Raw genomic sequence first — 27,531 nt, forward strand, 5'->3', positions numbered from 1 at the left:
GGACAATATCTTGTCTGGTAATGGGAACAAACCCATTATTTGCCTCAGTGCAGGAGACAATGATATTGGCCGGTGTAGGAGTAAGGAGTTCCTTGATAAGTTCAAGCCAGCTATTGAACGTTGAAGGGAGGGATCCCTATCATATGTGGTGTCCTGCCTAGAAGGAGAGTTGGCAATGAATGGTTGTCAAGGGCAGTTGGTGTCAACGGCCGTCTTGACAGATATTGCAGGTAAATATCAGTCTCATTCATTGACAACTGGGACAACTTTTACGGCAGAAGGGACTTTTATGCTAGGGATGGGGTGGCAACCCTGGCTGGCTCTCTCGAGAGGGTAGTTCAAAAGATGTCGAAGTCTTCAAACTGATAGGGGAACATATGGGCACGGAGGTGGAGGAGACTGCAGTGGGAGACGGGTAAACAAAGTGAAAGGTTACAGGGAAACAGTGCTAGGAATGAGGACAAAACTAAACTAGGCAGGGAGTTAAAACCTAAACGTGTCAAAGAGAGGACTCAGAACACGACTAACTTAAATGTCTACTACGCAAACAGTAGGAGTATGTGAAACAAAATGGATGAAATTTGGGCGTTGGTGTGTACCGAAAAAATCAATATATAATAGCATTCACCGAAACATGGATAAATTTGGACTCACGAAAGTTACTTTCCGAATACCAAATTGCAGGTTACAAATTATTCCATACCGCTAGGCAGATTAGCAAAGGAGGCAGAGTAGCAATATATGTAAGGGATAATCTGAAGTGTGAAATAAACAAGGAAATAAAAACTGAACTGAATACAGAAACAATTTGGATAGAATTAATCGATGGTAGGGAAAAATTAATCGCAGGAGTAATATATAGACCTCCTAATCTTGATAGAGTTAATGAGCGACTTATTTGGGATGAAATGCGCAGGGCGTCCATGTATAGCAAAATCTGTATAGTAGGCGACTTTAACTTTAGCCAAATGGATTGGATCGACCTTACAGGTAACTCAGATGATTTTCTTGAAACAGTTCAGGACTGTTTCCTAAGTCAACATATAACCGAACCCACCCGGGGTAATAATATACTAGATTTAGTCCTGTCAAACAGAGAAAACCTCATTAGTAATGTCGAGGTAGGGAACGAACTTGCCAACAGCGATCACAAAGAAATAAGATTTCAATTAAAATTTAATGGCAGTCGCAAGGAAAATTCCATTTAAGTCCAGATTTCAGAAGGGCAAACTTTGATAGGTTGAAAAGGCAGCCGAGAGAAAGGGTATCACATTTGGGGATTGGATTACATGACTTCACTTTACCTGGAGACATGACAACGATATCCTCACAAAATATGACGGTTGAAGATGACCTGATCAGGAGATCTGAGGTTGACGAGTTCCACAACAATTTAAATAACGAGTTACTTAATGCACAAAGGCAGAACATACCATACAGAAAATTCAGATCAGACAACAATGACCCTAAATGGATAAATAATTATTTAAAGAATATTATTGGACAAGGGAAGACTATAGGTAGTAGAATAAATAGTGGTGAAGTTTACCTCCGAGATTATTATAAGGTATTGATTGGCTAGTAGGGTTAGAGGAATAATGAACTGAAGGTAGCAAGGGAGGCGAAGTCAAACCCAAGGGATTCTTTCAAATGTATTAAACTAAAACACGAGAAATGATTGGACCAATACCGTCAGATACCGGTTAGCCAACTGATAACGACGGAGAAATGAGCAATAATCTGAATAAATATTTTTCAACAGTTTTCACCACCGAAAATTTAAACATGATACCCGAGGCACCGACTCTATACAGAGATAGTGAAGAAAATATATTAAGCGAGATAGGAGTGACTAGTACCGACGTTAGTAAGCAAATAGACAAGCTAAAGCCTAATAAGTCGCCAAGTCCCAATGATATATTTGCCAGAGTATTAAAGGAATGTAAGGAAGAGCTTAGTATGCCTTTAGCAAATTTGTTTAACCTGTCCTTAAAAACGGGTGGAGTACCAGAATCATGGAGGATAGCGAATGTAATACCAATTTTCAAGAAGGGAGATAGATCACTATCCTCTATCCAATCAGCTTAACATCAATTGTAGGCAAATTACTGGAAGCAATAATTTCAAACTCAATTCGAAATCACCCAGAGAAGCACATGGAACAATCTACCAGAAAGTGTTGTGACGGAACCGAGTGTGAGTTCTTTCAAGACCAAACTTGACCAGCACTGAAGCAGGTTCAGGTACATTCAGGAGCCGGTGCATGCCCAGTACTTGCCAACAGTGCGTAACAGAGACGTGACCGATCGTCCAAGCGGCTAACGAGCCGATCAGTGGTGAAAAAAAAAAAAACTCCAGGAAAGGGTTGAGTACAGATCAAGGTGAAAAAGAGAGGTAAAGAGCATGATATACACTCAATTAAGCCTACAATGCAGAAAATTCCAGAATCAAGGAAAAGTGTCCAGGGACAGTAAATTAGCCAATTTAACTTCGATATTCAAGAAGGATAGAAAGAGTGTGGCAAAAAATTAGAGCATGATCAGCCAAACATCACCCATCTGTAAATTCTTTAAGAAAATTTTGAAGGAAGCCATCATCCAACACTTGACAGAATGCAGTCTCATCAATGCATCAGAAAATGGAGATATATTTTTGTAGAAATAATTTGTTTAAATTCCTCGAAATGGGAACTGATTACAGTATATGGACGAAGATTTACTGTATAGTACTGTACAATAATTTTTCTAGAATATTCAACAAAATTTCACACTCATGGCTAGCCTTTAAGATCCAGTATTGGGGAGGGTTCAAACAATGGGTCAAAGACAGGCATCAAAGAGTGGTCATTATTAGAGAGCATTATATGAGATGCCATGATGGAACATCTACTACGAAACAACCCTGTAAAAGACTGCCAACACGGTTTTATGCTGGGACACACCTGCTTAACACAATTACTCAAGGTACTGGATGTTTCGACTCAAATTCTGGAGCAGGACAATAATATCAACAATATATACCTAAATTTTGCCAAGGCTTTTGACAGCACATCCCATGAAAGGCTGAGGATTGAACTGGAAGGGTACGGGATTCGGGGAAGTGTCCTAGCATGGATTGGAGACTTTCTTCATGATCGCAAAGTTTGTGGTGATTAATGGCATAAAATCATCATCTGTACCTGTCACAAGCGGGGTACCACAGGACAGTGTACCGAGCCTGTTGTTGTTTGTTTGTTTCATAAAAGTAATGACATGCCTGAAGCTATACACTTCTCCATACTAAGGCTTGCGGACGATGCCAAGTTATTTGGGGGAATTAAAAACGAAACAGACTGAAGAAATGGCTGCTAAGATTCAATGTCACGAAGTGTAGGAGGATGCACCTAGGTCATACCAACAGTAAGGAGGCATTTCACATGCCCCACCGGGACAAAGATACTGCATTAATAGAGACTGGATGTGAAAAGGACTTGTGTGTATATGAGATATTGATTAAGGCAAGGGCGAACTCGCTACCCGAGCGAAAATGCGATTTTTGTACCATTCATTTCAAAAAGTTTTGTTCTACTATGACAAGATGGTATGAAGAGCTAGCCTATGGTTTACTGGCAAAATCCCATTGAATCATATGGTGTAAAACTCCTGGCGAGTAAAGCAAAGTCGAACTCGCCAGTGGCCTGGTGACCAATCACAGCCTTCCTTACTCTCTAAGCTAATCAGCATATTGGGAAGGAGCGTGCCGACCAACGAGAAGCCCACTAAGTTCCATTTTTGGCGTCCTGGAGGAGGAAGATGTATCTGATGATGGTCAAATACATCACTAGCCACGTACCCTACCCCCTCCCCCCGCAACCAAGTTCTTTAGCATAGCATAATCATGTAGATTGAGTGTTACCATAATTTATTGTTTTTTTTTACCTTATTATTGTTTTGTGTACAGAACTTTATTATTTCATTATTTTCATGAATGCTAATTTCACACCATTTCATTATTTGATGACAACGTACACCAAAATCATACCTCACACTTCCTTTATTACAAGGATCTTATTCTGCATTACGTTGCCTTTAAAATGAGACCTCATTGAATAGAATTGAATAATTTTTGGAGTTTCTATGACGTTTTGAATATATGCAAACTTTAAACCTCATTTTCTCAAAACTTAGTTTTGGCACGTTCGCCCTTGCATTAATCAATGCCTCATGTGTTGACAATGAACTGAAGTTTGCAGGCCATTGCGAGAAGGTGAATCAAGCAACTAAACTATAAGGTCTTATAAGAAGGTCGTTCAGATATCTACACAGTTGTCCCTTGTAACGATCTTCAAGAGTGAGGTACTTCCCCATCTGGTCCCCGAGATAGGCGAGAGACCTGCACTACGTCACCTCAGTTATCCAGAGAGATTAGAACGCCTGCAACTGCCTTGCTTATACTCCAGATGGGCAAGGGGTGACATAACTCAAGTGTATAAACATATCAGAAGGCACTACCCAGTCAAGTGCACCTGGAGCCAAGTCCAGAAAATTGTGAGGGCAAACTTTTTCGAAGTGAAAATTGTGAACTCTTGGAACAATCTGCCAGAGAGTGTTGTGATGGCACCGAGTGTGAACTCTTTCAAGACCAGACTTGACCAACACTGGCGCATGTTCAGATACATTCAGGAGCCAGTGCATGCCCAGTACTTGCCAAAAGTGCATAATAGAGACGTGACCAACCGCCCTAGAGGCGAACGAGCCAATCAATGGCGAAAAGGATAAAAGTAAAAGTATGATGCAAGTCTAACACAGCAGAAATTACGTTATGCTAAGTTCGACTATGCACCCAGTATGTTTTCCCAATAAGCATGAAGCTTAGGTTTAATTTTACACAAAATCATAAAAAAACAAAATTTCAGCATCAAACTTGGAAAATAATTTATCTAAGATAAAACAAGTGATACACAGCTTAGACCCACACCTCGATGAGGAAGGACGTTCTGCTCTCTGCTCTCGAGGACACCATGATATCCTCCAACCGAAATAAAGTGAAGGTGGAATGGTTATACTGTACCCTCCATCCTTCACATCCCCAGATAAGCTAAACCTGTTCGTCCTCAAGAAGCTTTTTACCTCTGAAGGGATAGAGGAGGTTTCAAAGGTTGTCCGCCAGCCGAGTGATGGCCTTGTGGCCACCTTTTCGGACTGGGGACAGCCGGCCCAGTTGAAGAACATCCAGACCATCAATGGTGTCCCAGTTAAGTTGCGCATTGAATTCTGGGACAATGCAGTGTCGGGGGGGGGGGGGTGTAACCTCTCACACTGAACTAGAACATTTATGAAGAACAAATAAATCGAAAAACTGATCGGGAACATCATCGTTCAGAGGAAACTCCCAAGACCCGATGGGAAGTCACCTCTGCCATGATCGGTTTTCTCAACGAGCTTCCCAATGAGGTTTTACTGGGGTGGGACACTGTCCCAGTAAAGCCTTATATCACAAGACGCCCCAGGTGCTACAGATGTCAGCACTCTGGAGACCCAGCTAAGAAGTGCTGGGCTCAGAAGGTCTGTGCCACATGCGGAACAACCAGGCACCAGCATACCACGTGTTCGGTGACCACCAAGAAGTGTGCCAGCTTGTGACAGCCCTCACTCCTCCTCTGACTGGGAGTGTCCCAAGTGGATTGAAGAGTGTAGGGTAGCCAAGGTGCGAACCCAGAAGAAACTGAGCTACAAGCTGAGACCAAGAAACAAAGAGAAGAAAAACCGAGAAACAGAAAACACAAAGCACCAAAAACAAGAACAGCAAGAAGAACACCTGGAAGAGATAGTACAAGAACACCAAGAAGATGAATGGAAAGAGGCCCCTAAGCAAAAGGAAAACAAGAGAAGAAGGAATAAAGAAACAATTGCTATGGCCGTAATAACCTTTGATGTTGACAACAAGGAAGTGATATCGGAAAGGTTGCCATTTGCTCAGGGTGTTGAGAGAACCTTAATTTGCATAAATCCACTATGACCAACAACTCAAAATCGACCAGTCATTTTGGTGCAATATTTTCAATTTTTGATGGATTTCCAAAGTACTGTAATTACGGGTAAATGTTTTACAGTTCTTTTCGATAGCTAAATTGCATTACAGTTTAACAATTTATTTCAATTATGATACTAATATTGCAGTAAAACTGATTGAATTATGTTGTGTATTTCATTTAACATCTCAGAAATATTTAATTTAACTTTGCTTTCTATAAACAAATTTGGTAGTTTCAGTGAAAACAGCAGAACCCTATTAAAGTAAAAGTAAATATCAATAGGATTATTCTTCATTAAGACTTTAGGCAATTCCTTGAAACCTTACCAATGGATTTAGTAAAAAAATACTTCTGCCCTGTAGAAAACTGTGCCGATTGGGACATGTTATTCTTGGTGGTGAGTGCCATTGGCACTCACCACCAAGAACTCTAAATATTTGTTCACACTATATTTATAAAATTGTACAGTATCACAATACAGTATTGCCCAACCATAAAACCTGAATTCTGACCTGAAGAGGATGGCCACAGAAGTCACAGTCTTATGCTACTGGAGGAGAAGTAGTAGTAATAGAGGCACAAAACCACTTTTACTGCCTGTTTAACTACTGTACTGTATATAAATAATACAGAAGGAAAGTATCAGTACCAACACCAACAATGATTCGAGATTATTTGAGATATGTATACAGTATACAGTATACTGTACTGTATATTCACAGAACCTGTACAGTACAATATATTGAAAACAGCAGTGCAAAATTAAACTACATCACGAATGAAAGTTAACTGGGAACCTAGGAATTGGATAAAAAATTTAAAACTGAAGATACAATTACTCAGACATTTTCTTAAAGAGTGCCAGGAACAGTCTGATGGCAGATTTGCACTGCTTGTGTTCCACGGTGTGAAAAATATGTAAGGAGACAGCAAGTAGAGCCATAGTAGGTTTGATTTATAAAAAAAATTACTTACTATGTACCTTATAAAAGTGTGGGCTAACTCCACCAGAGGGCCAAATTCAAGATGGCTGATTCCAATCAGTGAAATATGAAAACTCCCCAAACTTTTGACCTAGTAAAGATAGAAATACATTCCTGGTGTCTACTTCGATTGATTACTTTTATTTATTTTTACATAATAATCAAGATCAAGGTCAAAGTTATATTTGAAGATGATTGTCCAATAAATAAAGTGGAATTATTCTTTTTTTTTCATATAAACGTAGAAATGCTTTCCTTGTTTCTTTTGGGTACATTTGACAAGGTAGAGGTCATGCTCAAGTTTAAGATGGCCACCTTAAATGCAGGGTAGAAAAAGTAGTCTCTATGGCTAAAATATTAAAGCTACAGTAAGAAAATTAAATAAATTAAACTGTATTGACACTGTAAATCATAATTACCCCCAGTAATCATTAGTACCGGGCCTCAGCTATCAATGATCTACAGTATATGTGATTTGTTTGAAAACTAATGAAGTGAAAGTGTGATTACTTATTTTAAAGCAGCTGCATGTTGGAGATTCAAATTATAAATCTTAGTCCTCTTCAGATTTGCTTCCTGAAAATAATTCGAGTCACTACTGGAGCATTTGAGTGGTGTCAAGGTCACTAGTAACCCTGACATTGCAAGGCCCTTCTTGTTTCCAAGGTGCCTGCCACGATCAAGAGGGAGGGATGGTTTCTTGTACTGTAGTGTCTTTATATACATTACTTGGTCAAAAGTTATGGACTTTTCATATTTCACTGTAATTGGTGTTGGCCATTTTGAATTTGGTCCTTTGGTCACTAGCAAGTCTACGGACTTGGCGCACCCACATTCAACCACAACAAATGGTGGTGTTAACTCATACTTTTGCGAGGTCCCCAACAGCTAATTTCTTTTAAATCTATTGATGAAACAATATCAACCATCAAATCTTACTCTGGACAAAATGGTCATAGCAGCACCATTCATGACCCTACTATGTGGAAGCCAGTGATTGTGAAGCTTGAAGTTCTGGTATTAGTGAATGTTGTAAAAACCAGCAGGTGAAAAAAAATTTCACTTGAGAGTTAGTTTACCATCTATTTGTCAGAACAACTCTGTACCCACAAGCTTCAACTTTCTGATCACAATATTTCTTAATAGGTATGCTTCACCACATCCCAGCTTATATGAATACTAAAAATAAATCATCCCTAACCAGGACGACTCAACATTCCATAGATCAAGAACCACCGATGCCTAACTACTACAGTATACCTAAAAATCCACGCATAGACCAGGCATCAATGTCAGCCACGATTGTCTTCACTGAGCTTGGGACTTTTCTACCTAGTTCTACCTGGAAGTGCTTTGAAGAAGATGACCTTATTTTCTATGTCAGTCAATGAAAAGAAGTTTTTAATTGCCAAGATCTGCAGAGAACTTGTGTGGTGTGGATGGGAGATACAACCCCTGTGCTAGAGAAGGTATAGGTGTCACATCACATGGCTCTCTGTAAGTTTGGCTGGATGGTGTGTTACTGCTCTAACATGAAATGAGGTGCAACATTAAAGTGCTGCTAGTGAATATCTATAACATGCATGCACTAGCTTGCAATTTTTACCTAATGCATTTGTGAGAAAATATTATACAGCAGGTATTTGTCTTTCAAGATTCTTCCCGATTGTGAACATCTAACACAAAACCACCACACGAACAATCTAAAAAGTCCAACGCTTTCTGGCAGATTGTTGGATACAAATGTTGACTAAGCTAAACTGTTGGCCCTATTTGTGATTCATTGGATTTCTAGGGTTGAAAACACCCAAACTGTGTATCTTAAATATATCTGTAATTAGTTTTGCAGTAGAGGTACTGCAAAAGTCTGACAGAGTGTAACGGATTGAGGCCATATTGAATTTATGTAAATTGGAGGGCTCTCGGAGGAAGCGCAATTGACACAACTTGCAGTGTCTCTGTTTTGATCCAGTATATTACGGTATTGTTTTTCCCTTAAGCTATTTTACAATAGTATTTGATAGATTAGACATCTCAATAGTACTGAACGGTACCTCATTAATACTAGAATCTGAGGTAAAAAAGACAAGAAACTGTATAAAGGGAAATTAGTTATTCTTGTATTATCATCATAACTGACTGAAAGACAAGCTGACATAGTCACCTACATATAATACTGAAGCACCTCTGTAAGTGGGTATCAGAGGATGGCCTATTAGGTGCAGTATGGTTACAGCAAACTGGAAAACAAGGAGACAGTGTGGCTGGCACTGCACTTGATAGTCTTCACTTCCCAACAGTACAAGCTTGATACCCATTCACAGTTGGGTTATCTAGGGATGCCCCAAACGTGAACCAGAAACTCTTAGGATAGAAGGTGCGTGATGTATCCACTCAGCTGTTGCACCATGAACGAGAGGTACTCTTACTCGGCAGCAAACCGTGACACATGGATATTAGCAACACCACTGAATCCAAGGGAGTTATAATATGTATGAATGGAGGTGTGAAGGTTGGTCTATCAGGAGAGTTAGTGTACCTTGCTCCATTCTCTCACTGCTGTGCTAATGAAGACAATGTTACCTTTAGAGTAAGGGGGGTCTGTATGAGGGGGCCTTGTGACATTATTTTCACCCTGTCATGTTGCATATCCCGATGAGTCCCATGTAAAGGGTCAAAATGACTATTTGCTTTAAAAGAAAAAATGGGCCTAAAACATTATTTTTGGCATACACAACAATACCAACATTTAGGGCAATCAACAGACTGTCTAATATCCTGAATTTAATTGTAATCGGATGGTGAGAAGGCATTATTTTCGTGGGAAGGGCCCCAAGGACGTGGCTGAGGCTTTTTTGGAGCTGCTTATAAATTTATAATAATATAGCCTACACCTTCTTCAGCTGTGCGAGGCAAAATCGCATTTGGTAAATTTATTATCATATGGAAAAATACAGTTAAGGGAAAAATGTTCATGGACACATTATAACTCCAAAATATTCATGTTTTGTTATGAAACACATTAAAGGGAATTAAAATCCTAAATAACTAAATATAACAATAATAATAATAAACAAAATCATTATCATAACAATTACAATTACATTTAATTTTCAGATGCATTACGTTGAGATGCCATTGTAACTAAATGGTAATATATAGGAATAAAAAAAAAATTAACGGTAGTGCACACCATCACTCGATGAGGACTGACACTGTATGGCCATGGGTATGACAGCCTGAAGTGGGCAACTGGTATTAAACAAACTGCACAACACTTGCCCTAACGCCACACCAACCAAAGCCTGCATATACCCTAATATTTTCATATCATATGGTCAGATTTTTTTTAATTTCTACAGTATTAGCGAAACTGCCATTCATAAAACTGTGCTCAGAAAGGGCTTGCCGAGTATTTTTGTATGTGGTGAATCCATCTTTATGTCAGAGGTGTGTTTAAGACTGAAAATCTCTCGGTGTACTGTAGTTTTCTTTGGAGGCCCGTCCACACAGTAGTTCACGCTCTACTGTGCAAAACCAATAAATATTTCAGTGTATACCTACTATACTGTACTTCCATACATACAGCAGCTTTAGTTTTCACTATACCAAGCATAAGACAAGAGCACAGCACACTCAAATTCTCCCAGTTCAATGATATTCTTGCATTTCTTTGAGGGCCCCACAGTATGAGGGGCCTGATTGTACCTATGTTAAACAGGCCTCTGCTCTATGTGCAAAAATAATTTTTTTAGCATTACAATGGCATCCAGTAAATTATATTCGAAGCACAACATCATTCTATCAGTAAAGATGCATCACTAAATCTAAAGATTGGCAACTGTGGCTATCCACTCCCATTTTTTCAGGCTAATTTCCCAATTCTTCCAGATTTTTGTGTCTCTGGGGATTGCATCTTTTCATTTCATTCATCCATCCCAGTCTGCCTGCCCCTTCTACCCTGAAATTTTTATATTTATAATTCAACAGCTACTTCGTCATTCCTAATTATGTGGCAAATATATATAATTTTTCATATTCTATATACTTACAGTACAGTATTGGAATCCTTAATAAATAAATACAGTATATAACAGTAGCCTCGGGTTATTTTGCGAGATATGGAGACACTGTTCAATAAGTTAAAAAATTTCATATTTTATGGTTGCAATCATGAGTTTAGACAATTCTAACACACTTTTCTTCTATGATATTTTCCTCGCAAACGACTTATTGTATATATGCCAAGGAGTCCAGGGATTAGGAATGAGATTCCCTCAAAAATTTCAAAACAAAACTTAAAAGGTATTTACAGGGGCAGATCCAGGTGGGGGGGGGGGTTCCTGGACCCCCCTTTTCATCAGAAAATTCAATTATTATTCTTGAACAGTACCATATTCAGGCATTTTGTATACAGGGGGTCCTCATTATTAGTGGTTAATAGGGACCAGAAAAACCCACTAATAATAAAACCACTTATAAAGGGGACTTAATTCCCATAAGAATTAATAGGCATAGGGTGTAATCGGGACCATCACATTGTAAATGATACTCATAAGTTTAATTTGGTATCATTTAACAATTGTTTAACATTTGATTACACATTATTTTATGAAATTATTTAATTTTACAACTTATTTAAGGTATTCAAAGTTCGATTGGAGTCAGCGTGTTGATGCGGCGCAAGCTACCTAACCACGCACTAGCATACTCATTTCAGTGAAAGTGGTTCATGAGACATGCTTACCACTTTTCTAATGACATGTACCTTCTAATTTCACATCCATCCCATAGCTACTACGCTTCCTTTTAGCCACTACACCACCTTGCTTTAGTTTGGAACCGATGGCTTCAACAAAGTTGATAACTATACTGTAGTTCTTGCAGCACTTCAAAATAATGCCTGAGGACATGAACGACTGGTACTAAGCATGCATAGTGCGGGTGAGAAGGGCGATTAATAAAGTGGGGGGGGTGGGAATTTCAATCGCTCAAACACTTGTGCTCCCAAAGATTGGCGGATTTCAGCCTTAGAATCCTCTTAACTGCGGGGACTTTTTATGTGGAGGTCCACAAGTGTTCGACCACTTAAGTGCGAAACCACTTAAATGAAGACACTTACCCTGTATAATGAGGGCCCCTGTACTAAAAAGTAATTACTATTTACCTCAGAATATCTCCTAATATCAAGTACACATGGCTTCAAAATGCCCATGACATTGGTCATATTAAAAAAAAAATCGGGAGGCTTACAGTGCCCCCCTCCCAAACCCCTGCTGGGTGGGCTTGCTGTGTTCACCATGTTCCCGCACCCACACAACTTCTTGGACCCCCTTTTTGATATTCCCGAATCCACCCATGATTTACTCATTAAACACAAGCAAGAAATGTATAGTGTTCTCATACACCATGAAAAAGTAAAGAGAACTGTACAAAGCTGAAGAAATTTCAAAATTACAAGACAATAACACAATACATCACAGCCTGCTGCCAATAACCACCCTATAGCTTTCCACAGATTCGGCGGTAATACTATATGACGATTGTGTATGTTAACTAACAACTAAGAGAAATTTGTCTATAAAGTTACAAGTATTCTTACCTCATAAAAAGCCTCCAAAATTAAAAGGTATAAGTGTTTCATAATTTCGTTTTTACCAAATTTTCCAAGGATGAAACGAAATGTCCTGGATGTAAACATTGGAACTTTCACATCATATCCACTGTGTTTATGTTCGGGACAAAAACAGTTGTAAAAATAATATTATCTAATCTAATATACTATAGGAATAGCCGTGTGTGTGTCTGTTCTGGGCAGCCGAAACGGCACAATCGGTTTTTCATCAAACTTGGTGGAAAAATCGCAAAAAATTCGTAGATTGGAACAAACCTGGTCCCATGTCGATGGTTTCTTTACGAAGGCATTAATTAACCATTTTATTTACGCTGGAAAACAATGCAAGTCTACGGACTTGGCGCACCATGGAAAAGTAAAGAGAACTGTACAAAGCTGAAGAAATTTCAAAATTAAAAGACAATAACACAATACATCACAGCCTGCTGCCAATAACCACCCTAAAGCTTTCCACAGATTCGGCGGTAATACTACATGACGATTGTGTATGTTAACTAACAACTAAAAGAAATTTGTCTATAAAGTTACAAGTATTCTTACCCCATAAAATGTCTACGGACTTGGCGCACCCTCATTTGCTATATGCTAGCCAAGCACGAGCGTTCAAACTTTCACCGGGCAGGAAGGGCTCGCGATCACTTGTGATACTCTATATGTATTTCCTCACATTTTTGTGGACTTTTCATGAGTTAAGAAAGTATGGTAAAATTTCACTTATTGCCACCCTACGAATTTTGAGAATTTTATGGTTGCAATCATTAGTTTAGACAATTCTAAGACAATTTTCTTCTATGTCGTTTCTCTCACAAATGACCTAACCCAACCTCTTAACTGAGGGGCTCCATCCCCCTGGACCCCGGCTTATATAAGATGTTTGCGAGGGAAACGTCATAGAAGAAAAGTTTCTTCGAATCGTCTAAACTATTAATTACAACCATAAAATTCAAAATTCTTTGAAATTGAGTGGCAACAAGCTGTGAAGCCAGCCTAGGCTTGTTGTGAATTTACATTCACTAGCTGACTTACCATCTCTTTTGAGATGCCAAGCTTGAATTTCCATTATCTTTGCCTGAATCATTAGACCACTCGGTGTAGCTTTACATCATTGCATGCTCACTATCCAAATCTTCACAGCATCCTCCATCTTTGGCACAGTTATGACTTTAAATGCTAGAAGGTTTTGGATATGGATGGCTGTGCACATGCTGCACGAATTTTGTTACCTTTCAGTCTTAGGCTGCGAATTACATTTGTATTGACCCCATTTGAACGCATCACAACTGATACACTTGATGGTCAAATTCGCCTAAAATCTTAACTTTATCTTCTAAAGTAAATACCTCTCTTCTCACTTGAACTGGAAGGAGAAACAACTGCTGAGCATTTAGACATCTTGGTAAGTGGTGGATGTTGTAAACACAAGATGAATTAGAGGAATAACAAGAAGTGTCTTATAGATCTTATAAAAGTCTTTCCTTAGAGTGAGCACTGGCTGAGTGACATCATGGGTGCAGCTGGGGAAGTTTGCATGCACGGTAGATGTATCAACACGGTGGCTGCTAATGCTTCCGGCTTTGCTTTTCTCGTAAAATAGAAAAATTATTGCAATACATGTATACAGGACAATTTTAGTAATTAAGGTAGGTGCTAACTAAAAAATTCTCATTAAAAATCTGCGAGGTAACCCGAGACTACAATACTGTATTTGCATCTCCAAATATTAATATTTATTAAGCAGTCAGTAACTTGGGATCTGAATCTGTGTATGAAAATGCCCATCTCTGCTCACTTACTCAAAAGCATCGCAGGACTAAAAGGAGTAACTTATGTAGATATTAATGTTTTCATCCTATAAATAATGAGTGATTCTACTTCATCCACTGATACTGGTACTTTATTATGTTTAGCTGTCTCTACACAGTGTCATGAAGGTTAACACTGTGGGGTGTAGATTATGTTGTTTTTTACCAAACAAAATACAACTAATACATTAATTTTTTTTCACAACTGTATCTTAATAGCAAGTAAATGCATGAAGGACTGTTAAGAAGATATTACATTATTCAAATTAAGTAACAATGTGACTGTTGACTACATAAATTATAGTGGAACAATGCTGTGACTGTCAACACAACAAGCCGCACTGGTAAAATGACCTGCAAATTTGAACTCTCTTGTAAACATGCTACATTAAATAAAAAGTTCAGAAACAACACCAAGAACATAAATGTGCGTATAGACCTGGGGGGAGTGATTAACTTAGGGAACTTGAAAAGGATTTTTATGTCTGCCCGTTAGAGACAGCGTGGATACAGCCTACTGTATACTAAGCCTTTGGTACACAACGAAGAAGCAAGGCTGGTACTGCACTCAACCGCCTTCACTTCCCTAAGTTATAAACTTAAGTACCCATTTACAGCCGGGTGAACTGATAGCACCCGGGAATCAAAACAACGACCCCCGGAACAGGAGGCGAGCGCTGTATGCACTCGACCACCACACACTTAATCAAAAGAAAGGACTGCTAACTAGAATATAACCTAAATCACATATATCTTGCAAATCACATTCAGGGATTACTGTGAGTTGATAGAATAACTATGTTGCATCAGCTAATCCATTTGAATCACAGATGAAATATGAAAAAGTATCATATCTGTCCATTGAGCAAAATAAAATATGTTCTTACAAACATAACTGTAAGTCACATTAAAGGTGAAATGCAAAAGTCAATCCAAAAGCTTAGTATTTTTAACTGATATTAATGGACCGTTAGCATATTAAAAAAAGTTTGGGGAAGTTATTGAATATTTTCCAACAGTGACTGGCATATTGTATAATTATCTGGAACTGAAAACTGCATAAGGCATTCCTAGCTGCAGACAGGATATTCCTAGAGGGGAGAGAATCTTATGAGGCCTCGACAACATCCAAGGATATATTGTTTGAGGAGTGAACATCATAAGAGGTGCACCTGATACACTCAAGGATATTTAACTGAGGGTTGGATTTGCACCAAGCATTCCATACATGCTAAAGCAATACATGTATCACTAAAGGATAGGAACTGTGTACTGTATACAGTACTGTACAGTGCTTCAAACACTCTGAAGGATATGTTTCAGGGATTGTAATACGTATAATAAAAAGTATAACAAAATTAATACTGTTCTGTACGTACTTCATTACTACTTTTTGAAACAATGCCTCATCAGTTAAAAATTGAACTATATTAGAATAGTGAGTCAACATAAAGCTACTTGTATATTTGCTCACAACAAACTTGGCTCTGTACATGGTGCTCACTGTAGAAATAATTGGTACACGCAGAATCGTCCAACGGCTTGCAATACGTGGCTGTGAAAAATTATCTAAGATTATGCCATGTGCTACACTTTGAAAAGAGTTGGGGCACTTTTTGGCTTAACAGACAACTGTAGTATGTATGAAAATTTGGAGAAAATATTTAACTCCATTGTCATCACTGGTGAACTTATCTCCCACCAAAAAGTTGATCCATGCATCATGAGAAAGAAGCAACTCTACGAAGCGGGGGTGAGGGAGTGTGCAGAGTGGGGTGGGTGGGGAGGGAGATGAGGCCCACCACTCACACACCTCTACAGCCAGCTGGAATTTTCATCTCTGCTGCTCTCGCTCAAATATCTAATGAATTGAAACATAACATCAAACTACCCCTGAGATTATAGTAAAGAAAATTCCAGCAATACGATGAAGAATAAAATTCATGCATATTAGTTGGTGAAGACGTTAATTCCTAGCAAGTGTTACTATATACATAACCTGTACACCCAGTTGTATTAAGGCAGAGTCTAGATACAACTGTTATATGCTAAGATGCAAGTGTGTTACCTGTTTGACTGTAGGTGTTGTTTGACTAATTTATCTCAACTGTTTGTCAAGGGAATCTCAATCAACTATTTTTAGTCATAGCAGTGAGAACATTATCAGTCTCCATTACACAAATATCTTATGAAAAATCTGAACCAGCAATGAACTGCTCCGGGATTAGTATGAATAACCACTGTGTATGAGGCATACCGGATACATTTACATGCTACACTGATATTCCAATAAAAAAAAACTATATGCTGTCTATCTTACTGTATAAATACTAAGGATAACTTATGTATTACTTTAAGTGTTAGACATGATATTCGAAATTTGCACGAGTTTCTGAACTGGTTGTTGCTTTAAATGGAATAAAGTGACATTGGTTATTATGTGATCTTACCTCAGAAAGTTGCAATGTTTGTTATCAAAGAGCATCAACATAACAGCCAGTAATAAACATGTATTGCTGTGACTTACTCATCCTCCCATGGGCAGATGTCTGTCATCTTCTGCGGGGGATTCTCCTCCCAAGGTGCTACTACGTTGGTTGCCACTTTGGGAGAAGTGGGTTTACTCCCCCCTTCTGTAGGACAAAGGAGTTTGTCTGTACCCCGGGGGGATTCAGCCCGTTTGGTGGTGTGGTGGTGACCACCGGTGCTGCTGCTGCTGCTACTGGTGGTGCTGGTGTTCCCGCTGCTGAGGGTGGTGCTTACATGCCCATGCTGAGCCTGCTGGCCCGAAGGGGTCGCGCTAGTTGCTGAGCTCATGATGGGCAGACCGTACTGACCTGGCATGTGACCTGACCTCACTGTGTAGTCAATCTTGATGCGGCGAGAGTCACTGTGACTGGATGACGAACAAGTTGATGATGGTGATGAAGTTCCCTCACTGCTAACCCCTGGGCGAGGTTCCAGGGCTGCCTGCATCGCCAGACCATCCGGTTTGGTGTAACTTTCACTAAAGCTGGATGTCATACTCATACTTTGATATTTTTCTCTGGACTTGGTAGCATGTTCTGACCTGCTCTCACTTTCCTGACTTGGCTGTCTGGTCTGTGGCTTTTCACTGATTATGCTTGTACTTAGTGTCTCTATTCCTTGGACTTCCTCTTCTACCACTTCTTCCCAAGGACAAACTTGGATAGATATTTTTCTTTCACAAGGTGGCCGTATACCATCTCTACTTCCCCTTTCTCTTGAAATTAAAGATCCCCCCGTGCTTGTGGCAGCTTTTACGGTCATATCAGCATACTCTTGGTGCACTTGAAAAGACATTGATGCTGACTGGATGCTCGCCATGTCGCTTGCCATCACACCTGGAGCCGAGCTTGTTGAAGATTTTTTGGCTGGTTCATTGGTCTCCCACGGGCACACATCTACATCAATGGATTTTGACTTTTCAGTAGGGCGATTTGGCAGTTCTTGAGATTCCCAAGGACAGATGGAGGCAGTGGGGTGGCCCTCAGTGAGTATTGGAACTAGGTTGGGTGCCACAGACACTGAGCCCTGTCTTTTGCCAAGGGAACTTACGTCAACTGATTTAGAGCGATCTGGCCGCGCCTTTGGATGTCCCAACCTTTGTTCTGGAGTTTTCATGGGCTGTTGAGCACGTGTTGTGGGTGGAGCAGATGTCTCCCAGGGGCAGATATTGGCGGTAGTGGCATCAGTGCTGGTGTCCCATGGGCAGATGGTGTTGCTCTGGCTCACATCCACTGCCACTATACTCTGCCTCTCTGAGCAACTGTGGAAAATTAATCTCATGAAGAAAATGATGAGTGCAAAATACATACGAGACTTTCTTCTACCAGAAAATCACATATTTCTTGAGAGAGAGAACATTGTTGTTTGCTTGTGTTACGTTGTTCTTATATCTGTTTGTATATCAGTGTTTTTCTCCAATTTATACTTAAGTGCAGGTATGGTTCAGTGTGTGTAAGTGTAAATACATCTAGAAGTACATTTGTGTGAATCCATTTGTGCTTGTGTCTGTCTGTGTTGACTTGGTTTGTCATACAGTTACACTAAACAGGGTTAACTTTGTGAAAATTGTTTGTAATTGGTAAAATTTTATTTAGTTTATTTATGATGTCCTTTAGAATCCAAACAAATGTACTGTATTCCTAAATTAGGTTAAGTTAAGTGGGCTAGTTATGAATCAATTAATTTATAGTTTGTACAGTATATATATATATATATATATATATATATATATATATATATATATATATATATATATATATATATATATATATATATATATATATATATATATATATATATATATATATATACAGTATATATATATATATACTGTACAGTATATGGTATGGTATTTTCATTTTCTTACAAATATTCAGCATTTTCTAATACAAAAGTTGCATTAATTAATTTTTATACATTCTAGTACTGTAATGTCATGGTTTAACAAGCACTACAAAAATAGTAACACATGAAAACTGGTCTAGTTATAATAGAGAGAGACTGGCAGACCGTGGTGAAACACTGAGACGAGAACAGTATCACCGGGTGTCACCAGAGGAGGGAAGAGTGAAGCAGACTGAGGTGTGCCGCACATGCCACGCTACCAGCCAACACCTAACACATTCACCTCTCTCACCAGCACCACCCTACTCATTGTCTACATTCAACATTCAAGTTATTGTATGAACACCGACCTAAACTTTTTCATTTGGTTTAAAAACATTTAGACAGAAGTGAGAAGAAATGAGGGAGATAAGAGTAAGGAACAGCCTGGTGCCAGTGAACAATGTCTTATTCTACATTTGGTATAACTGCTACAAGACTACAGTGTAATGTTAGATGTAACACAACTTAACACCTTTTATTGACGATTTGATATTTAATAGTCAAATATGAAACTGTTGAAATGTTTCACCCCATGGAACCTTCTTGGTTATTACATTCAGTTCTCAACTTTTCTCAAATGCCAATGCACATATAAACTGTATATACACATATATTTAATATAACTTTCAGTTACTACACTGAGTTTTATTTAGGCCACATGAGAAAGCATAAGAGAAGGCATGGAAGGGGCGTGTAGATGCAGAAGGAGAAAAGGTTGAAGTGCTCAGGAAGAGTCTTCAAGTGAGTGTTAGTTACTGTAAGTACCTTGTTTTCATTCTTGTGGTCAGTACAGTACTGGTACTGCACAGTACAGGTCATTTCAACTTGGCTTAGTTTTCATCTCTTTTCAATATATTTCCTGCATTTTTCCTCTCAAGTTTTGTAACATACATTGGACCCTCACTTTATGCACATTTACACACAATTGCAGGTTTAAATTTTTTTCTCTTACTATTGACAACACAACATACATATATCGTTTCTCACTTTTGATTTTCTTTTCGTTTTTGTATTTCTTTATGGTTCTTTATGACTATTATTTTTGTATTGCTATCATTATTTTATTTTATTTATTTATTTATTTATTTTTTACTTATCTGAATTATTATTATTATAAAATTTTCACCCCCAGGCCCCGATGTGGGTCAGTGACCTAAACCCGGGTGGGCTAATCCCTGTAAAAAAAAAGAAAAAAAAAAAGCCAAATTCGGATTTATGCGGCGACCCTATTTCTACCCACAATTTATTTTATGTGGAAAAGACTCCCTATTATGTGTTCTGTAGAAGATATGACTCATTCGAGTATTTTAATGATAGTTCTACAAATTTTAGAGTATTAATGCTCCAGAAATAGTTGTGAAACGTGGCTCAGTGTGTGTGTGTGTGTGTGTGTCTACTGTGCTGGATGTGATGTCACGAGACGCGGCTGGAGTGGTGTGTCAGCTACTCCACACACTTTCACTTTCCACACAAACACCCATGCTCCCATATGTCTTAGTTTATAGTTTTATATTATATTTTATAGTGTTATACTATGTTATCTCATTTCTAACCCACACTAGAGTATTGTAATGATTCTTCCACAACTTTTATAGCATTACTATTTACTTTTAGTAGATGTGGAACATATCCTAACTTCCCCATAATATCAAGTATTACTTTTATCCTCTTCACCACTGATCGGCTCGTTAGCCGCTTGGGCGATTGGTCACGTCTCTGTTACGCACTGTTGGCAAGTACTGGGCATGCACCGGGTCCTGAATGTATCTGAACCTGCTCCAGTGTTGGTCAAGTCTGGTCTTGAAAAAGCTCACACTGCGGATTCCCATTATGCTGTGTTGTCACAGAACGCATGGCATAAAGCGAGGGTCAGGTGTATTTTGCTTTGTGTCTTAATGCTGTGAATTATAATTTAAATTAATTTTTTTCAGAAAGTCTACTGTACGGGACACTATTTTGATTTTGTGATGACTTAACACTTGACATTAAAAATATTGGCATTTGTTTTGTTATTCTTGTTTTACAATTTAATTAGTTTCAGGATTTTTTCTATTGAATCAAGCTTAATAAAATTTCTTGTAAGTGCTCAGAAAGTCTGAGTTTGTTTCTTCTTTTACATCTCTAATATTTATTTATTATTTTAATTGAAATTTATAGTCACGTAAGAAAGGTATTTTAATTCTTTTATATAGATATTTATCACCTATACCTGTACTGTATATAATCTAAAATTAAGTACTGTATCATAAATTTTTTCATTCATTCACAAAGACTGACAAAAGTGACATTTTCTCATAGCCAACACTGTTTACCCCAGTACTGTACAGTGGTTATAAATATATTTGCAATGTTTACCACTCCATTGCACAATTAGATGCTTAATATTAAACTTATGTTGATATTGATGTTATCATGATAAAACCTGTTTTGCCATTTCACTTTGTTTATAGGTGTTTAACAATACTGTACTGTACTACAGTATATCCAGAGCACGACACAATGATATTGGTTAAAGAATTTTTATACTGTACACATTATTAACGTGTGTTAATTATTGTACCATACATGTAAGTAAAACTAATAAGTATGTAATAATTTAAACCACACAGGCGATCATAACCTTAATTTGTTGTTTATGTTCATGGGTGTAGAAGAGATGGTACCTGAATAACCTGGCCACATGGCTGGTATGATTATTCAGTTGTTGCAGAGGTTATCAGTACAGCTGTAAGGGCAATGGCAGCCTTTACAAGATTATTTGAGGTAGTATCTGCACAAACATATGATATTAAGAGCTCAAAAAGGAATACCCTGTATCTACAGTACTTGGAAAAACTACGTTTAAGAACAGCTCAAATCACCCTGGTGAAAAATATGGCAGATAATCTCAGATTGGCAGCAACTGTTTTAAAAGTAATTTGTGTTAACTGTTACAGAGATCCTGCAACAGAAATATTATAGGCTACAGACTAATAACAATATTATTAAACAGGTATTGATTAAATTCATGGGGGGTGTTCATAGAAATGTATGGAATGATTCACGCTGTTCTATACGACTCAAGTTACTTTGTGAGGAACACATCACACTCAGTGATCCATACACATCAACAGTAAGATGATCTTATAACAACATTGCTCGGCCACATGATATTATACAGTATTAATGAAGGGTCAGCAGCCACTGATGAGCAACAGGTACAAGTGTGCATTTTCTTTTCTCAGTTAATGGCTTCTTTATAAAATATCCTTTTTCATATTCGACCCGTCTAGTGTTGATATAGGTAAGGAAGAGAGTGGCATGTGGTAAATATACTGAGTGTATAAAACTACCAACTGGTGACATACATGTATGTGTATGTGTGTGTGTGTGTGTGTGTGTGTGTGTGTGTGTGTGTGTGTGTGTGTGTGTGTGTGTGTGTGTGTGTGTGTGTGTACCTGCTACCTGAACTCTCCAGGTGTGTTACTATCACAGTACTGGACCTTTTACCTGGGCCCTCCAGGTGTGTTACTACCACAGTGGTAGACCTGCCAAGTGTACCTGGTGGCTGGGCCTCAACTATTGAGTCTGCCTCAACACTAACATCTCATGCTTGTGTCTTAGTTGCTGACAATAATACTGGACTTTAAATTCCTCTTACACTATACTGTATATATAATTTCATTCTACAGTGAAGAATTGTACAGTATAGGTAACAGGTGTTATATAATACTTGTTGCACCCAATTCATGTTTCAGAAGCTTTGAATAACGAATATGAGGTAAAAGGTAGATGGTGGTCACAGGTAGAGAGTAGTACAATATTCATTATAAGGAACAAATTGTGTAAATGCCATTAACACAGCTTAGGGAAATATGGAAGGATGGAAAAATTATTTGGAATTAAAAACCTTTTTATAATTTGTATAAATTATGGTGAACATAACCCTTCAGGTTAAACAGAACCTCAGTAGAGTGGTGCTAATGCTGTTGTACACTGCTATACTGTACTGATGTTTCCTGTCATGGACTATGATGACACCTCCTGGATGGTTTTTGTCTTCAATGATGGTTAGGAGATATACACACTGTGAAGATATATACAAAGTGTTTGGGAACCTATATACACATTGATAGGATCTATACATACGAGTATCTATACATATAGTTGTAAGATATATACATCAAGTATGAAAATTTATACTTACAAAGGTGAGAATCCTACATACAATGAGAATGTATATATAGTATGAGGATCTACACTTATAATAGAACTCGGTGTAGCAGTAACCAGACGGTCAGCCCTGTAACACGTCCAATGCACAGTGTGAGGATGAATACATACTGCGTGAAAATCTATACACACTGTGAAGATTTGAAGATCTATTTATACTTTGTGTGTATCTATACATGCATTGAGAGGATTTATGCATATAGTGAGTATATATTCATACAGAGGATGTATACATATAGTGAGAATCTGTACATAGTGTGTGAGGCTCTGTTCACAGTGTGTGAGGCTCTGTACATAGAGTGTGAGGCTCTGTACATAATGTGTGAGGCTCTTTACACTGTGTGAGGCTCTATACGTAGTGTGTGAGGCTCTGTACATAGTGTGTGAAGCTCTGTACATTGTGTGTGAGGCTCTGTACATAGTGTGTGAAGCTCTGTACAGAGTGTGTGAGGTTCTGTACATACAGTGAGGCTCTGTACATACTGTGTGAGGCTCTGTACTTAGAGTGTAAGGTTCTGTACATAGTGTGTGAGGCTCTGTACATAGTGTGTGAGGCTCTATACATAGTGTATGAGGCTCTGTATATAGTGTGTGAGGCTCTGTACATAGAATGTAAAGTTCTGTACAGACAGTGAGGCTCTGTACATAGTGTGTGGGGATCTGTACATAGTGTGTGAGGCTCTGTACAGACAGTGAGGCTCTGTACATAGTGTGTGTGAGGATCTGTACAGTGTGAGGCTCTGTACATAGAGTGTAAGGTTCTGTACAGACAGTGAGACTCTGTACATAGTGTGTGAAGTTCAGTACATAGTGTGTGAAGCTCTGTACATAGTGTGTGAGGCTCTGTACATAGTATGTGGGGATCTGTACATAGTGTGTGAGGTTCTGTAAATAGTATGTGAGGATCTGTACATATTATGTGAAGCTCTGTACATAGTGTGTGAGGCTCTGTACATAGTGTGCAAGGCTCTGTACATAGTGTGTGAGGCTCTGTACATAGTATGTGGGGATCTGTACATAGTGTGTGAGGTTCTGTAAATAGTATGTGAGGATCTGTACATATTATGTGAAGCTCTGTACATAGTGTGTGAGGCTCTGTACATAGTGTGTGAGGCTCTGTACATAGTGTGTGAGGCTCTGTACATAATGTGTGTGTGAAGCTCTGTACAAAGAGTGTAAAGTTCTGTACAGACAGAGAAGCTTTGTACATACTGTAGTGTGTGAGGCTCTGTACATAGTGTGTGAGGTCTGTACATAGAGTGTAAGGTTCTGTTCAGACAGTGAGGCTCTGTACATAGTGTGTGAGGCTCTGTACATAGTGTGTGAGGCTCTGTACATAGTACGTGTGGCTCTGTACATAGTATGTGAGGCTCTGTACATAGTGTGTGAGGCTCTGTACATAGTGTGTGAGGCTCTGTACATAGTGTGTGAAGCTCTGTACATAGTGTGTGAGGTTCTGTAAATAGTGTGTGAGGATCTGTACATAGTATGTGAGGCTCTGTACATAGTGTGTGAGGCTCTGTACATAGTGTGTGAGGCTCTGTACATAGTGTGTGAAGCTCTGTACATAGTGTGTGAAGCTCTGTACATAGTATGTGAGGCTCTGTACATGGTGTGTGAGGCTCTGTACATGGTATGTGAGGTTCTGTACATACAGTGAGGCTCTGTATATAGAGTGTGAGGATCTGAACATAGTGTGTGAGGATCTGTACATAGTGTGCGAGGCTCTGTACATAGTGTGTGAGGCTCTGTACATAGTGTATGAGGCTCTGTACATGGTATGTGAGGTTCTGTACATACAGTGAGGCTCTGTATATAGAGTGTGAGGATCTGTAAATAGTGTGTGAGGATTTGTACATAGTATGTGAGGCTCTGTACATAGTGTGTGAGGCTATGTACATAGTGTGTGAAGCTCTGTACATAGTGTGTGAAGCTCTGTACATAGTATGTGAGGCTCTGCACATAGTGTGTGAGGCTCTGTACATAGTGTGTGAAGCTCTGTACTTAGTGTGCGAGGATCTGTACTTAGTGTGTGAGGATCTGTACTTAGTGTGTGAGGATCTGTACTTAGTGTGCGAGGATCTGTACTTAGTGTGTGAGGATCCGTACAGACAGTGAGGATCTGTACATACCGGATGAGGATCCCCTGAACTGCTGTTTTCATCACTTGCATTTGACAACATTTAGCTTCACTTGCTAAAGCTGTAAGTTACTTGTATGTTCAGTGGTTCAGGAGGTGTTGCTCATCCGTGTTCACATTTGTGCCCTACTCTCACCTGTTCATTCTTGACCTAATATGTGCATGTTAATCATTTATCTTGAAATTCTCTCCCTGTGTTTCACATACACAGCTCACATTTCTTATCAAATATCAATATGTTTTCAATGCTACTTTCATTCAAAAGAAGTATATGTAATGAAATGAGATCTCATCCTCATATTTAATAAACATGGATATTGTTGCTGAAAAGTGAACAAAGAAAACCACTGTGGCAACAACTGAACTGAACTATCACCCGAGAACACTGAGCTTCTCTCACTTGGACTGTATAATTCTCCCCATTAGCAACCAGCTGCAGCTTCTTCTACTCTATGTACAGTACATCTAGTCTGAACTCATCATTTAAGGTTTAGTAATCACATGTATGTTCACAGAATCACTGGATAAGTTTAAAACAAATTATGACCAAAGAATGTTGAGGCAGGTCACATATTTCTGTCACAGAAGAAGAAAAGCGGTGTGTGTGTGTGTGTGGTGCTGATGTGCATGTCGACAGCCTGAGCAGAAGAGGATAAGGCTGTCTCTGGGCTGTTGCTGATGGTGATGTGCACACGAGTTAAAAAGCTCACGACACTGCACTACACGTTCAAGATAATCTATTAACACCTCTTGCAGTACATAAACACTCCTTTTCAGGGCATGGAAGATAATTAACAAAGATTTTTACCATACAAGAAAAGCAGCTCACTGAAATGACAGAGCACACACAATGTTAACAATAAATACCTTAGTAAGAGATCAGTGCCGTAAGCCCTACATTCAAGGATAAACCAAGCGAAAAAGATGACCAGGAGTATCAGCAAAGCTCAGGCAATGTTGTCCAAGAAGATCTAAACAGCAGAACGAGTAAGTGTGTAGCAGTAATAATTGCAGTGACAAGAGCAGGTACACAAGGTAGTCGCAAACACTCAAACAGCTTCTAAAAGGTACTCTTGGTGAAGAGACAGTAGCAACAGCAGTTCTGCTCAGTAATTGGCACGCAAAGAATGATTTAGCAAAAGATATCATATAAACATGACTGTAGTTGAGAAAGAGAATGGGAGAAGCAAGTGTTAGATCCAGAATGACAGAGGTGCAGGGAGCGGTGAGTACAAGTGAAGGTTTCACTGGTGGCACCACATCACACCAACCCACAGAATATATGCAACGACGATCTAGAGATAACAGTGGTGCACGCAACACATACACTGCACTTACTAGCTTAACCCCACAGTATTGCATTGGCCTACATATCTCGCACTGGGAAGATCACCCCTGAAAAATGTTGTGATGTAAAATTGGGAATGCACAAAATGTGATTATGTTGCAAAAATAAAACAAAACGAGAAAGCATTAATGTGAGCTAATTTCACTGCATATTGGTGATAATAAGCAGTGTGAAGAGGATAACTGTGTGCAAAAAGCTATCTGGTGAGATGAGGAAATTTGGTAGAAGTACCATTGGCTTTATTTCTTTTATTATTGCAAAAGATTCAAAACTGAAGATGAAGTTATTCATTCATCTTTTAGCACAAATAGGACCTTTTATGCTTTCGATTTCTGTCACCAACCTCATTTCCTCACTTAACTAAGTATGATAGACTCAAAGCACACATAAAAATAGCAACAAAAAGCCTGTCCCATTAAAGCAGGTGATCCGTCATAGCACTGATTTACTGTCACTGTCTTGTGGCTCAGTGATACTGGTTTCATTTATAATCGCTTTTTACTTACTGAAACACACACACATACGCATGCACACACACCACCACACGGCACACCTACAAGACCAACCCCCTTTCCAAGCACTGTAAAAATTTTCAGAGAATCGTACAGTATTTAACTTGGAAGTTCACTCCATGTTTCTTTTCCTTTTTTGTACCGAAAGCTGCTGAACAATCCACACCCCTTTGGAACCAACAATTGGTGAACACATGAAATTTGTGAGCTAACAAGCAACCTATAACAGAGGTACGATGGACCAGTGGTGGGCAAATTACTAATAATTTGTAATCGAGTAAAAGTACTAACCTAAGAAAGGTATAGAGTAAAAGTAAAAATTATTGATGTTTGAAAAATAATTAAAAGTAGAAAGTACAGTACTTATATTGATTGATTATGTATTGATTTCCAACATTCATTTTGATTAAAATAACACAAATATGAAGAACTGGTAATCTAATAACACTTTCTGAATCCTATTACAGTCG

The 27,531-nt window shown here is 38.7% G+C and overlaps 1 protein-coding gene across 9 annotated transcripts in view; it reads right to left on the bottom strand.

The window, feature by feature from the left end:
• LOC121878193 (regulator of G-protein signaling 9-like) overlaps window positions 1–27,531 on the bottom strand; it is a 241,663-nt gene that overhangs the window by 7,970 nt on the left and 206,162 nt on the right. For 8 of the 9 annotated variants that reach the window (XM_042384240.1, XM_042384242.1, XM_042384239.1 and 5 more), the window contains 2 exons: window positions 26,540–26,596; window positions 16,961–18,223 (listed from right to left, as the gene is read on the bottom strand). In XM_042384240.1, the coding sequence (XP_042240174.1) occupies window positions 16,961–18,223; window positions 26,540–26,596 (1,320 nt within the window). The remainder of the gene's footprint in view (window positions 1–16,960; window positions 18,224–26,539; window positions 26,597–27,531) is intronic. The other variant, XM_042384241.1, reaches the window with a different exon arrangement.

The sequence above is a fragment of the Homarus americanus genome, unplaced genomic scaffold (genome assembly GCF_018991925.1).
Source record: "Homarus americanus isolate GMGI-L3 unplaced genomic scaffold, GMGI_Hamer_2.0 scaffold45562, whole genome shotgun sequence".
Classification (NCBI taxonomy): domain Eukaryota; kingdom Metazoa; phylum Arthropoda; class Malacostraca; order Decapoda; family Nephropidae; genus Homarus; species Homarus americanus.